The sequence below is a fragment of the Nicotiana sylvestris genome, chromosome 8 (genome assembly GCF_000393655.2).
Source record: "Nicotiana sylvestris chromosome 8, ASM39365v2, whole genome shotgun sequence".
Lineage (NCBI taxonomy): Eukaryota > Viridiplantae > Streptophyta > Magnoliopsida > Solanales > Solanaceae > Nicotiana > Nicotiana sylvestris.
Genome location: NC_091064.1, coordinates 135,295,286 through 135,311,122, shown reverse-complemented (window position 1 = coordinate 135,311,122; position 15,837 = coordinate 135,295,286). Strand labels below are relative to the sequence as shown.

At 34.7% G+C, this 15,837-nt stretch overlaps 1 protein-coding gene across 1 annotated transcript; it reads left to right on the top strand.

Annotated features, from left to right (window-relative positions):
- Nucleotides 1-4,827: 4,827 nt before the first annotated feature.
- Nucleotides 4,828-11,599, top strand: LOC104212129 (uncharacterized). The gene is made up of 8 exons (XM_070154870.1): nucleotides 4,828-5,106; nucleotides 6,407-6,529; nucleotides 7,278-7,525; nucleotides 7,646-7,855; nucleotides 8,291-8,383; nucleotides 10,473-10,580; nucleotides 10,661-11,031; nucleotides 11,341-11,599. The coding sequence occupies exons 4-8, from the start codon at nucleotides 7,832-7,834 to the stop codon at nucleotides 11,414-11,416; spliced, it is 672 nt and encodes a 223-aa protein (XP_070010971.1). The 5' UTR covers nucleotides 4,828-5,106; nucleotides 6,407-6,529; nucleotides 7,278-7,525; nucleotides 7,646-7,831; the 3' UTR covers nucleotides 11,417-11,599.
- The last annotated feature ends 4,238 nt before the right edge of the window (nucleotides 11,600-15,837 follow it).

The window sequence follows — 15,837 nt, the reverse complement described above, 5'->3', positions numbered from 1 at the left end:
ACAAGTGGTCATACACTACATCTTGTGTTTGAAAATCTATATTTAAACAGTCTTGGCATGGACATCGAACTTTAGAATTTCGATCAAAGTTTGACCGAACGAGTTGCATAAAAGATTGAACACCCTCAATATATTTTTTAGAGAACTTCCGTTCATGCATCCAACCTTTATCCATGATCAACTGCACAAACATATCGACAAAGCAAGCTAAGTCAGCCATGCAGTTATAATTGAGTTTTAATTAAGCAAAAGAGAAATGCATTTATTATCTTTCAACATGTCATAAAACTTCTGCTGAGAGAATTGGCCACACAATTCCGTTTGATCCAAACTGTTCCTTCATGTCTAGAATAGCTAATAGAACTGTTAGTTAGCTAATTACATTGGATTAGCATTAGTAATAAATAGTTAGCTAAATAAATTGAGCCTGTGTATATACACCATTGTATAGCACTTGGGAGTATCAATCAATGAACGAAATCCTATTTCTCACTTCTCTCTGTTCCATTCCCTCTTCTTCTCTCTATTCTCTAATCCCCCTTTCCCCTTCTAATGCTTTTCTTAGTGAAGGCAGTCCCTCGTTCCAGTGATATTTGCTTGTCCACTGATTTCTTAAAATTTAATGCAACATATGACTTCCTAATTTATCGTTTTCCTCTGAATCCCAGCCCAAGTTAAGTAAATAAGTACCCATCTATCCACATACAAAAAATCAAACTTCAATTCATTCTTATGACAAATCAATTCATAAATCAAAACTCAGTATTCGGATGTTAAGAATTAAATAGAGAGGAGAAGGCAGCGATAGAAATAAAAGAGGAGAATTTACCAGAGTGGTCTGATAGCGAACAAGGGGATTACCAAGAGCAACGAGATGCAGCGTCAGGAGAGGGCTGCAGCGACAATTCTTTTTTTTTCTTATAAAAAGGACGGACGAGGGGAGATGTTGAGGACTTGCGGTAACAATTCCTTGTTTGACAAAAAGAGTGACCAACAGATTTTTTTATAAAAATAGAAGAAAAAATGTAATCCATAACCCAAGCAGATTGGAACTCCAATTAAAGTTTATGGTATCAAAGTTTGTAGAAGAAAAATTAATCAATTATGCTCAACTTGCTCATATGCGGAAAAGTGAACAAAAATATATATTTGTATATTTTCATTCATGCTATATTTACACAATACTTGAGGTGTTCATTGTTCAATCTGATTCAATTTTTTACCTAAAAAGCAACTAAATCAACAAAGTTAATTTTTTGTTAATTTTTATTTGGTCTTTTAATTTTCCCTATGATAATAGGCTAGATTCGTGTAATTTGGCGACTGTTTATGCCCCAGCTTAATTATGTTTCACTGTTATTTTATATGAGTGTTCAATCACGTTTTATATGGTGATTAATTGAATGGGCCCTTGATTAATCGTGTCTAATTACCTGATATTGCTTGAGAAAGAATATTAGGTTAGACTGCTATTGAACAACACCACTTTTAGATAATTGAAGAGATTCATTACTTGAACTAAAGGTGAGTTTAGAGATAACGAAACTTTGGTGGGATAATTTAGAGCTACACATATTGCCAGCTAGAGTAGTTCGAGAAAATGCTCTAGTAAATTATCGTAGTTGATCGAGAGAAAATTACGATAACTCATAGCTCTTAAACCTCATAAAGTAGTACGGCGAGATTATAGCAAAAGAGTTAAAACCTAAACTAGAAATTGAGGAAATCAATGCCCTAAACCTTTTTACCCTTGAATTATCTTTAATTTAGCATATTGTTGTTTTTAATATCATTTGAAATAGTTAAACAAAAACCCAAGTTGATTGATAAAAATCTTGCATCTGGAAATTGGTTGAGTTGAAAATAGCATTGTCAAGAGTTGTAATAGATAGGTTAGTTCCATGAGGATTCGACTCCGGAATTAAAAAACGGATTATATTTGCAACGACCGCTTTGTCTTTAGAAGGCATAGTTGGCCGTGATCACTCTATTTCACATGTTATTCTAATTTAATCAATTCAAGTTATTACAGTAAAGAAATACATTTATTTGTGAGTAGATATTTTCGGTAGAATAAAGTATCTATAATTTTTCTTTTTACAAGTACAAATAATGCAATAGTGTTAAAGTTAATATGAGATAAAAATTAATCATACTTAATTTTTAGATAAATAAAAAATAATAGTTTCTTAAATACTATTATCAAACTACACATTTTACCTCCCTAACATAAAATAATTAATAAGATTCATCAATACTGTAATTTAAATTAGTATTCCTTCAAGATTAAATACATAATTACTTTCAAATTTGACATAGAACTTAAGACATGAAGATTAGCGGCGGGCGTTCTGGCAGTTTGGATTGGATATGAAATTTTCGTTTTGGTTTTCGGATTGAAGAAATGACAATCCAACTCCAATCCATATAAACTCGGATCGGATCGGATTTTTTAAGTTCAGCAAATCGATACCCGACTGGTCGCTTTGAGCTTTAGCGCATCGTTCGGCAGTTTGAGGCCATGAACATCTTCAGTTCAGGTACTATGACTTGTGCACATGGTCGTAATTCGAATTCGGGAAGTTTGAAGTCGATTTGGAAAGAGAATTCTCATTTCAGAAGCTTTAAGTTGGAAGAATTGTCTAAGTTGTGATTTTTGAATAAACGACCTCGGAATCGAGATTTGAAGGTTCCAACAGGCCTTCGTATGATGATTTTGGCTTTGGGCGAATGTCCGGATTGGGTTTTGGATGACTCGGGTACACGTTGTTTTCGTATTCATACTACGTTCGAGAGTGAACAACTCAACCTAATATACGTCAATGATTTATATTAGAGAAGAACTCTAATTGCTTCTGCGATCCCTCTCATAGCTGCCAACATCCGCTTCTGCGCTGCCAACATCGCACCTGCGGTGTCGCAGGTGCGTTCCACTACTCCACTCCTGTGATGAACGCCCAACACTGCCCAGCCCCCTTTCCAGTCACTTCTGCGATGAGTTTCACGCTTCTGCAATGTCGCTTCTGCCCAAATGTTGTTCAGAACAGCAGAAAAATTAGCAGCTTCAATGTCCAAAATTAACTCCGCTAACCTTCCAAAATCCACCCGAGGCCCTCAGGACTTTAACCAAGTATGACAACATGTCCTAAAATATAATACGAACTTAGTCGAGGCTTTAAACCACATCAAACCACGCTGAAATTACGAATCACGCATCGAATCGAATTATGAGTTTTCAAATCTTCCAACTTCTATATTTTGCGCTGAAATATATCAAATCAATCCGGAATGACTTCAAATTTTGCACGCGAGTTATAAATGATGTACCATAGTTGTTCCTATTTTCGGAATCGAAATCCGTCCTCATTATCAAATTTCCACCCTCGGTCGAATTTTCCAAAAAAAAATTCTATTTTCCAACTTTCGCCAAAATGTGTCGAATTGTCCTAACTCTTACGGACTTCCAAATCCGGACACACGCCTAAAGCGAAAATTACCATACGAAGCTATTGACATCATCAAAACTCCATTCCGAGGTCGTTGCTCAAAAGTCAACTCTCCGTTCAACTCTTTCCATTTAAGTTTCAAAATGAGAATTTTTCTTTAAATTTAATTTCGAATCTTTTGAAAACCAAACTCGATGGCACACACAAGTCATAATACATATTACAAAGTTGCTCGGGACCTTAGGTTGCTGAACGGGGCGTTAATTCTTACGACATATTGGGTCATTACATCTTCACCGTAATCATCCAAATACATTATTCAATTAATGAAATCATTATCAACCAAATGCACAGAGACATTAATATGGCCGATAAGAAGTAGTAATAATAAAACCATGTCCAACTAGAAAGTATTCTTATTAGGGATGTATATCAGTCGGTTCAGTTCGGTTGTGAATGTTATTGGCTCGATATATCGGTTATCGGTTTATAAATATGCTAAACTGATAATCGAACTGATAAGATAGTGATTATCGGATATCGATTAATCAGTTGTCGATCATTACAATTTACCCGATAAGATAACTTAATTTAGAGGAAAAAGTATAGTGTACAACACTAATTAATCTTATAACCTTGATTCCTTCACTTATGTTCTAAAGAGTGAACAAAAGTTTTGTGGACATTTGGGGACCAATCAGCAGAATATACTGAACACTAGGAATATTAGAGGATCATAATTACAACAGTTGCTTTCCTACAAAGAACTAAGAATATACTGAACACTAGGAATATTAGAGGATCATAATTACAACAGTTGCTTTCCTACAAAGAACTAAGAGGTTTTGTCAAGTCTACTTATCCAAACAGAGTAGAAACAACACAAATAGTAGCCAAGAGCGCAAAAAATAATTTGTAATGTAAAATTTTATATAGTTATAATTTCTAAATAGGTATTTATATAATCAATCTGGTTCGACTTTTACGATTAATTTTTGCTTAAAACCAAATAATTAAATTTTATATGTTCTTAAAACTAAAAATCAAAATCAAATCAAATAAAGAATGTTGATTTTTTTTTCCAGTTTTGGTTCAATTTCTCGTGAACACAAAGATAGTTAAATCAATTCTTGAAATAAATCTTTTGAATATTGTATTACTGTAGTACATATTTGATATAGCTTATTTATAACATAAAGTCATCCAAAATTGGGATATGTACTAAAATAAAGTTTCATTTTAGTATTATTTTCACAAGGTAAAGTTTCTTTTTACTATTTTTTTTACATAAGTTGGTTGTACATTTGTAGTATTATATGTATATAAGTTGGCTGTATATACTATTTTTACATAAGTTGGCTGATATTTTAGAATTAGTGGGAGAGAGAGATAAAGTTAGGGTTAGAAGAAAATTCAGGGTAAAGCACTTCTCCACTCCCTTCCTTGGCATAACTCTTCAACCTCCTCCATACCCACCAAGCTCGTCCATACCCACCAAATAGAATTCCACAACATTGTAAATTGGAGAAAGAAACCGTCTTTTGGCGCTGGTTTTTGGGATTTTTGGCTCCAAACGAATGTCAGGATAACCACTATATATATATATGAGAAAAATGACTGGAAAAAATACATTGCAAAGTGAAGCAAAATTTCTGAACAGGTATGTATCATTTCACCTACTCTTTGTTTGAATAAGATTCAATAGATTGTAATTGCCACAATCATATATCAAATTATTAATTCATTAATTATTTGTGGCATAGACATTGATATGCTTTTATTTTGTCTCATATGATCAATCTAGATGAGAATAAATCAATTAGAAGATTTTGAAACAGAAACTCTTTAATTTACTGTGTATATTTAGAGTTTTTAGTTTACTGTGTATATTTATAGTTTTGCATGGTGTACTGAAGGGGAAATATTAGATATTATCATAGTAGGCATCTATTTTGTGTATATATTGACGTTTTCTGTCTGGTTTTGAGGGAAGAGTGGATGGATTGTGGAAATATGGTATTAAAGCTTCTGTTTGAATCAAATCATGCTTCTTGGTGGCCCTTGGGAATTTGTTTGATCGGATAATGGCACTTTAAATTTAGATGAACTGAAACAAAGTGTTTTAAGGTGAATATTTTGTAGGGTAATTTATATTTTTGTTGAAACCAGTAAACATTCCTTCACTAGGCTCAATCTTTGTCAGACACACAGCTTCTTTTAAATCTGCTGCATGTATAACTTATAAGATCTTTGGTATAAGTTTTTGAAAAAAATTAATATTATGGAAAAATAAAGGAGCTGTTGATAGTTCCCATACTATTTTTAGTTTTGATATGTCTTTATAATTTTGATATCGCTGCCCAAGTAAGTCTAGTGCCTCTTCTCTTGCTTTTTCTTGCCAGTCAGTGTGCCTAGAAGAAAAATAGTCCATGAGAGCAATGTCTGTGTTGTTTCTTGTTCAGCATTCATCAATTATTTCTTCAAATATGAGCTTCTCTCTTCCAGCAGTATCATGATTAGCTTTCAAAAGCATTCCAAGATAATCTGTTGTAATGTTGTCCATATTGCTTACCATTGCACACACTCTTTTCTTGATTATCTCTGTGAAAAGTTGCTGAATTTTTCTTTCAACTTTCACCATTGAAAAACTTTCATTTATACGATATACGTTTTTGAAAACATAGTTGATGTGCCTTCAAATTAGAAAAATTTCTACATAAATAGATCTTTGGTATGTTATACTAATTACTTAACTCGGCTAGTGATGCTTCAATAGTTCAATAAATTTTAGGAGAAGAAGATAGTAAATTCGTATTAGGAAATGATGTGCATCAGGCTTTCCAGATTGATGATTTATGTTCTTTTTGAGTTTTTCTTTAGTTATTTCTAACTTTTGGTTTGTTAAACTAATAGATTTTACATCTAATGAATATACTAAAATTATATAGTATTTTTGGTAGAATTCTACAAATCAATGGCATCAGGCGGACGTGTCTCTAGACAAACCACAATTACAGGTGCTTCTACTCAAGCAAGCCGATTATCTGATCCATCAAATAGTAATAATCCTACTCCTAATACAGGTAATACGTACCTTTTATTATATTGACTAGGAGTGTATCTATTAATTATTGTTTGTTCTCCTTTTTAATTTGATGCTTATTGCTCATTGTTGTCAGTGTACTATTTTTTGTTGTTTATTCTTATGGATCCTTTTTTTTGGCTTGTTATGTGCATTCCATATTGTTTTTCTATATGCAACTAGTATATCCTGCACTTTCTAATTCAGAGTTTTGGTAGTACTATTTTTATTGAAACCTTTGCTGTAAAATTGAAGTAATTTCTTATTGTCAGGTCAATTATATTGCAATTCGAAGGTATATTGGGGATTTTCATTTATGTGGAAGTCATTATCTGATAAATTACATTGCACCCATTCTTTCTTGTTGGTTTTAGCAAATACTAAGAGTAGCCAAGAACTTCACACCTATTGCTATATTATTTTTGAGTTTATCTTTATAAAACAAACAGATTGTGTTTAAAAGAGGGGATGTAAACAAAGTTTCTGATTGTCGCCCAATAAGAAGTTTCAACAAATTCTTACTTTCCTCAACTGGAAAGAAATAACAATCTTTATATTCCAGCATCTAGGATTCTTTTGTGTTTAAGTTGGAACCAAATATATTAATATTTGAAACATTCATTAATGTTAAACTTGAAACAGTAGAGTTTTCATTTGTAGCATGACAATTAATTACTAATATATATACATGGTTACCATTTAAGAATTTTAGCAAGTATTTTGAACTGATTTTTACTTTTTAAAATCAGATGATTCAACTAGAATCAGGAAAGGTCGTGGAAGGACAATGGGAAAAGGTCTTGAGAAAATGAAGAAGTTTATAGGGAGAAAGATGGTTATAGACATTCCAGTTGGTAAAGGAAGGCCAGTTAAGGCAATTCCATCAGCAAAGCTATCAAATGAGTTAGGAATTATTGCTCGCAACTTTCTTTCGCTTCCAAACAAGTGGAAGGAACTCACAAGAGATGATAGGGCTGCAGCATTAATTAGATGCCATGTAAGGATTCTATATTTTGGTAAATTTTATTACATTATAAATATGTTAGTTTTTAATCTTTTACCAGCAAAGGAAATTTTGATTGTTTTGTGAGTGTCTTCAAAACTTCTCATTTTGCAGGAGAAGTTTGAAATTAACTTGGACGAGCATTACACCAAAGATAGTTGTGAGGATATTCTGAAAAATAGAAGCCGACAATGAAGGTACAAATTAAAAAAGCTATTTGAAAGTGCAAGCTCCGAGGAAGAGGCTCGTAAAATTGAAGTGCCAGAGTTGACCCCGGAAAATTGGAACAGGCTCTGTGACATGTGGGCGAATCCAGAGCATAAGGTAATTTCTATTCATATTTGTCTCGTTATATCTTTTTCTGGCAAACAACATTCACGATTTCTCAACCTTTTTCTTTAAGTAATTAAGAATACGTACAAACAAAATGTACAGAAGATATTTTCAGAAAATATTTTTCTCTACTTTGTAGCTGCAACATTCATTCATGGATGATATGGCTTACATTGATATGAGTAGACCCTTACAGAAGATACAAATAAGAGTAGAAAATAAACTGGAAGTAAAAAAGAAAAAAAAGGATTCTTTAAATGCCTCTGAAAATTGCAACCTTTGAGAAGAGCTTGACGTGGTTCTTTAGTTTATGTCCACTCTTTTATGCTAACATCTGAGAACTTATAGTGCGTAATGATAATAAGCTTTAGCATCATATTTGTTTCATTATAATTTTATTTACTTATATTTATATATTCTTTGTAGAGACGATGCGAGATAAACAAGGTTAATCGAACAAAGCTGAAAACTAATCATTTCATGGGGTCAAGAGCTTTTGTAGCTGCTCGTGCTGAAATAGTAAGTTATACTATTTTTATTTTTTGGAACTTTTCCAATCTCTATGCTTGGTAGGCGAAGACTGAAATCTCAAGGGACATTTTTAATATTCAAAATGGTGAAAAAAAGAAAAGAACTTGCACATACTTTTAAGTATTGCTATTTTTCATTCATAATTCAAATCAAGTTAGTTTCTTGTTGTTGTTGTGCAAGTTTTTTTATTGCAATTGTTGAGTATTCTAGAGCTTGTTTGGCCTATTTATTGCTGTCGAGGCTCTGTTTGTGACTCGTTATTGGATTTCTAGTTTTCTTATATGGCATTTCGTGAACCGGTTAGCTTCTTTTGCTTTGTTGATATCTGGTTTCCTCTTGTGAGGATCATCTGCCGTGTTGGCTCTGAACTCCATATTTGCACTAGGATCAATCACTGCTTTAACCACCTGTTTCCATGTTAATGTAGTTTATGAGTGTTTTGATAACATAACTTAGCACTTAAAACTAGACATATAACTTGGTTAAATATTAGACATTTCATGCTCTTAAGTAGTAAATTACTAGAACTTGACTGTTAAGCTCTTATTATGTTTTGGTGTAAACTGGAACTTGTAAATGATGCTGAAATCTTGTTAGATCTCATTTCCTAATTTACAGCCCCAACGTTAGTGCTGATACTCAATAAAACTTACCTTTTCTAAGAAAAAAGAAGTAGAAAACTTGATTCTCATCAGACATTCCATCAACTATACTTTTATATTTTAAGATTAATGTATCCATTGATTTTAGTTAATATCTTATCTCTTCTCATACGGAAGGCATATCTTCTATGTAAAGCAGTTATTTTTATTTTATTTATGTTTGAGTTGTTCGAACTCGGAAAGCATTCTGTGTCAGTTCTTCCTCTTCCTTTGTATTTGCTTTTTTTTTTGCTTGAGTTCTATGATCCCTGCCTACATTAGAAAGTCAGATGTGTGGGATGAGAATTGCTAAAATGGGAGAAACTTATCATTTGTATAAAAAATAGAGAACCTGCTTAATGTGTAGTACTTGACTCTTTGAAACTAACCTTGCCTCATATGTGTAAATATTTTCACAACCAGACACCAAACCTATTCATAAATAAGAAGTTTTTATCTGTTTGTATATGTTATGCAGTCATCTAGATATCATGCCCTCCAGTTGCCCATGTAAGAAAGTCGCGCTTCTATTAAAGTCAACAATGATCTGAATCACTGCTCTTTTTCCTTCTTTGTCTGGTTTAAGTTGTCGACAATATGAAATGAACTAGAGAGGCTGCATTTAGGATGTTTGATTGAACTCTTTTTGTATTAAGAATAACTTAGATAGTTAGATGCGTGTTTAGGGTCTTTGGTGGAGTTACATATTCGACTTTGGATCAATGTTTGGACCACGGGAATATGAGAAAGGGTCCCAAGGATCAAGGGGAGTCTGTTGTGAAACATTGAAGCCTATTTAGTTATTTCTAAGTTTGAGATGTAATTTATAGTGAACAAAGTCATGGTGAATTGGTAATTGAGAGGTGGGGACGTTTCTGTGCAACTTGTTTCTTTCGTTTCTCTTTACTTTTCTTTAAATCTTTGTCATCATGCTTTAGTTAAACTTTTAATTATCAAATATTAGTATCACATCTAGGACCTTAATAACAAGGAAAACCAGTTCTATGTCTGCGTCATGTATTCTATAACAACTGTTAGTAGTAGTATTTTAAGGCTCTTAAAATATATTGAGCTTTCTGATATAAAACCTTTATTTGTTTCCTTTCTCTGAGTTTATTTTTGTATAAAAGGGCAGTCAACATATAAAAATTCTGTCTTGTTGTTAGTTGGGAAGCCATAACTACTCTTCATTAGTTGTCTAATGTTACTTGTCACATCAATTTCTGACTCTGCAATGTTCTGTCTTACAAAACTCTCAAAAATGGTTGCCTTGACAGGAGTTGGTATAGGTAAAAAGCTTTGATCTACATACATTCATTACCTTTTGTTGAACCTGTAATCTAATCATGTCAATGTGGTTGAGGTTCAATCACCCTAGGCATTCATTACTAAGATGATATTTTAGTAATATTTCATATTATTTTCATATTGTGTAGGGTGTGAAGGAACATGAAGGAGTAGAGCCAAATAGGATTGAGTTCTTCAAAAGTACCCATTACTCGAGTGAAAAAGGATGGTCATCTCCAGAGGCTGAGACTAACTACGTAAGTAATATTTTAGTAAAATGTCACATGTATTCATTCTATCTTATAATTAATTTAACTGATATAATATTTTTATGTAGAACAAAATGAGAGATTTGAGAGCTCGATCTGTTTCTGAAGAGAATCCAATGACTATTGATGAAATTGTTGATAATGTACTTGGTACAAGGTCGGGATATATTAAAGGTCTTGGTTATGGTCCAAAGCCTAATACAACTACAACAACAAAAAGAAGGACAACAGAATTAGAGGATGCTCTTAGGAGGGCAAAAGAGGATGCTGCTACTACCCAACATGGTTTACAAGAACGTTTGAATGTAACTGAAACTGAGGTAGCAAATCAGCAGATACAGATAAAAACATTAACTTCTGAGCTGGGTACTCTAAGGGCACGCCAAGAGGAAATATTAAACCAAATGAAGCGTCATTTTATTGGCTCATCACCATCAAGGTTAGAAGTACTACATCTTTAAATGATAAATTCAAGTATAATTCTTTTAGCATCTAAGTTCGAATGTTTTTTTAATGATACATTGAAGATTGAGCCCCACCAGATTATCAACTTTGGGTACACTAAACTTCACACTATTTAATTTTTTTCTCATTTTTATTTACTTGTATCACAATTTATTTATTTGTTTCACCAATTAAACTCTACGTCTAACAAGAAGTTGTAGTTTATACCAATTATATCTTATTTATACCATGATACCATAAAGTATTAACTTAAATCATAATTTTTTCTCTATCTTTTATACAGGTATATGGAGGAAACTATTGGATCAAGACTAATTGCAAGTGAAGTGTCACTGCATTCCTCCACTTCTCAGTCCTAGTTTAGGAGTAATATTTCTCAATTAGACTTACTTCCCAGTCCTAGTTTAGGAGTAATATTTCTCAATTAGACTTTTACGTTGGACATATTTACTTTAACTATGTTTCTTTTAATTTAAGGAGCTTTTATTTCAATATAGTTTTAATATTAGTTTTATGATCAATGGTGAATATTTTTGTTATTACCTCTGATTGTTTTTATTTTTATGTTATTACGTTGATTGTTTTATTATGTTATTTCAAATTCGTATTACGTCAATCTAAAACAAATACGAATATAAACGTCATCAAACATTTGTTATTAGTGACAAAAAAGTTCACTTTTATATAGTTTTTAGGAATATCACATTTTCGTTATTATACAAATTAAGTTCGTCATAAATTCACTATATTTAGTGACAAAATAATTTATGTCCCAAAATCATCTTTTTATTGACTACGAATCAATTTTGTATTATTTGACAATTGTAATTGTCACTAATTATGATAACTTATAGTGACAACTTTGTTTTGTCGATAAAAATATTCTTTTTAGTGACAAGATGGTAGTTTTAACTATAAAATTATAATTGTCACTAATTATATATTTAGGGACGAAATACTTTTTTGTAGATAAAAGGTAGTCTTTAATGACAAAATTACGGTTTTCAACTACGAAACACACATAGCTTTAGAGACATTTAACGTCGTCACTAATTAAACTAAATTTTAGAGACGAGGCAGTTTCGTCGACATTAATGCACTTTTTAGTGATGAAATCATACTATTAAGTACGATTTTTTGTACTTTTTATGACAAATAAATCCGTCATAAATATTGCGTATTTAGGGACGAAAAAGAATTTCGTATTTAATACTTCATTATTTGGCGACGAAACACAAAGTTGCCTTTATATGTTATTAGTGACAGTGTTTTAGAGACGAAAGATTGACAAAAAAAATTCGTCATAAAAAATCTTTGGTGACGAAAAGTGAATCATAGGTGACAAAATAATTCATCATTGATAATCAAATTTGTTGTAGTGTATATGTGAGAACCACGGCCAGCCGAGGCACTATGAGAAGCCTGTAGTGCCGAATGAAACAGCCTGGAAGGATGGCCCCTACCAAAAGAATCCCTGCCTCCAGATGAGGCACCACTGAACCTACCAGAATGACGAGGTCTCTTGTCAGACCCCTGACCAACCCCCCTGTGATAGAACCATCTCAACTCTCCTAGCCACATTGGCTGCATCCTAAAAGGAAATCTTGCTCCCTGTCTCCTTAGCCATCTGATGTCGAATAGGCTAAACAAGTCCCTCAATGAACCTCCTCACTCTCTCTCTCTCAGTGGGAACTATAAGAAGAGCATGGCGGGCCAAATCATTAAATCTGGTCTCGTACTGAGTAACAGTCATAGAACCCTGCTGGAGATGCTCAAACTTCCTCCAATAGTTCTCCCTCTGAGTGATAGGAAGAAACTTCTCCAGAAATAGCTGAGTAAACTGATCCCAAGTCAAAACTGGTGACCCAGCTAATCTCTCCACCAAGCCTTGGCGGATCTTAACAGACGAAAAGCAGTAAAGTCGACCCCATTGGTCTCCACTGTACCCATGTTCTTGAGAACCTCATGATAGTTGTCTAAATAATACTGGGGATCCTCAGAAGATGCATCGCTATAAGTGGTAGTGAAGAGCTTGGTAAACTTGTCCAACCTCCACAAAGCATCAGCAGACATAGCTGACCCATCACCAGTCTGCGCCACAACACCCGGCCGAACTACCCCAACTGGCTGGGTTGTTGTGTCTGAAACTGGGGAGACATCTACTCCGAAGTGCCAGTAGCAGAATTCTAGGCTCCTCCTCCAGCCTGAGAGATGGCTGGTGCTACAGGAAGAAAGCCTGCTTGGGCGACACTCTCCATAAGGCACACTAGAAGGACCAGAGCATCCTGAAGTACCGGGGTGGCAATGAACCCCTCTAGGACCTGAGCTGGTCTCGTTGGAACTGACTGGGCTGGAACCTCATCGTCAAACTAAACTTTAGGCTCCTCCACTGGTGCTTCTGCTCGAGCTCTAGGCTGAGCTCTACCTCTACCTCGGGCCCTAGCACGGCCTTTGCCTCTGCCCCTTACAGGAGCTGCTACCAGGGGCTCGAGCTACTAGTAAGCTGATGAAGCGATACGTGTTCTCACCATCTGTGAAAGAATAGAGTGAAAGTTCAATCAGCATTGAGAAATCAAGTCGCACGACAGGAAAGAATAAATGTGAAGTTTTTTTTTCCTAACTTGTAGCCTCTAGGATAAATACAAACTTCTCTATACCGATCCCTCAGACTCTACTAAGCTTGTCCGTGAACTGTGACACCTAAGAAAACTAGAGCTTTGATACCAACTTGTCACGACGCGGATTTCCCACCCTCGGGAGTCGTGATGGCACCTACTTGTGAAAGTTAGGCAAGCCGAGTATTATAGATTCATTGCCCCTTTTTACTTAGCCTTATTAACATTTTAATATAATAGGTAATCAACAATGGAATAATTAAAAATAACTAGAAATGCAGAAGACGAAAACTTAATAGTTGAACCAAACACTGATACATGAATCCGAAATACAACTCTACCCAGAATTTTGTGTCACAACGTCACGAACTATCTACGGATACTACAAACAGAGGTGTGAAAGATAGATACAAAGTTGTCTCTGAAATACATAAAATAAACAAAATGAAAAGATAGAAGGAGTCGCCAAGGCCTGCGGACGCCTGCAGGACTACCTCGAGTCGCCTGATGGACTGAAGGCAGCAACCTCACTATGGTCCAAAAGCTACAGCACCGGGATCTGCACACAGTGCAGAGTGTAGTATCAACACAACCGACCACATGTGCTGGTAAGTGCCTAGCCTAACCTCGGCGAAGTAGTGACGAGGCTAGGACCAAACTACAACATAAACTTGTGCAGCTAAATCATATACAGTGGAAAAATAAAGGCATATATTTACAGTTAAAGATTGGAGGGGGAAAGCATGTTGCGGGGAGTATCACGTAACAACATAATACAAATAGAGGAATGTAAAGAAAAACCATAATTCAATTGTCAACAAGAATAAGGAAATCAAACACAATATTCACTTTCATTATATCTTGTTGCGGCGTGCAACCCGATCCCAAATCATATAATACCGTTACGGCGTGCAACCCTATACCAAATCATATAATTCCGTTGCGGCATGCAACCTGATCCCAAATCATATAACACAATTGCGGCGTGCAACCCGATCTCATATCCAACTCATCATCAATCATAAAAGAATCCCGGCAAGGGAACAAGGGTATAACAACAACATCCTGGCAAGGGAGACAATACTATAAACAATAACATCCCGGCAAGGGAATCAACAATGATAATCATCATATTAAGCATGAATAAATCACAACGGCGTCACAACAATTACAATATGAGACTAAGGGGCATGCTTGACACCGACGTATAGATACTCTTCACCATGCCTATACGTCGTACTCAACAATTAACACATAGCAAATAAGACACGACTCCTAATGCCTCAGGCTAAGGTTAGACCAAACACTTACCTCAATGCCACGAAAACAATTCAAGCCTCAACTATTGCTTTACCTCTTCTTTCCACCGCCAATTTGCTTGTATCTAGCCACAATTTACTTAACGATATCAATAAATGCTAAATGAATCAATTCTATTGCATGAAAATAGGTTTTCTAATGATTTCACCAAAAAGTCAAAAATATCGACCCCGGGCCCACATGGTCAAAACCCGAAGGTAACATCACATTTGCGAAAGAGGGGCTTAGCAATTCCCACCCTGTGTTCGCATTTGCGAAAAGGGCCTGCCCATGCTTGGTTCACATTTGCGACCCTGGGGTCGCACTTACCAATCATGTCCACTTCGCAGTTGCGAAGCCTGATCTCGCAATTGCGAGATCATAGGGCTGGGCAAAAATACTAGATACCAGCACTTGCTCCTAAGTCAAATTTTACTCTGTGACCTATCCAAAACTCACCCAAGCCCTCGGGGCTCCAAACCAAACATGCACACAAGTCTAAAAACATCCTACGCACTTGCTCGTGTGATCAAATCATCGAATTAACATCAACAACTATGAATTGAACCTCAAATTCATGAAATCACTCAAGAACATCAAAATTACTATCTTCTCAACCACAGTTCCATTTTATACCAAACCAATTTCGATCTTTACCAAATTTCACAGATTCAACTTATTTATTATTTCAAACTTGTACTGGGCACCGGAACCAAGATACAGACCCGATAACATCAAGAATTACATCAATTCACTTCTATAAACCTTTATATTTTTCTAGAAAATAATTTTCTTTAAAAATTCATTCCTCGTGCTTGGGACCTCGGAATTTGATTCCGGGCATATGCCCAAGTCCCAAATTTTAC

Bases quoted from the DNA above. Each gene is read 5' to 3' on its own strand.
- LOC104212129 (XM_070154870.1), top strand. From the start codon at position 7,832: ATGTGGGCGAATCCAGAGCATAAG. The intron at 10,581-10,660 runs GTAAGTAATATT...ATTTTTATGTAG, and splicing joins CAGAGGCTGAGACTAACTAC to AACAAAATGAGAGATTTGAG. The intron at 11,032-11,340 runs GTTAGAAGTACT...TCTTTTATACAG, and splicing joins ATTGGCTCATCACCATCAAG to GTATATGGAGGAAACTATTG.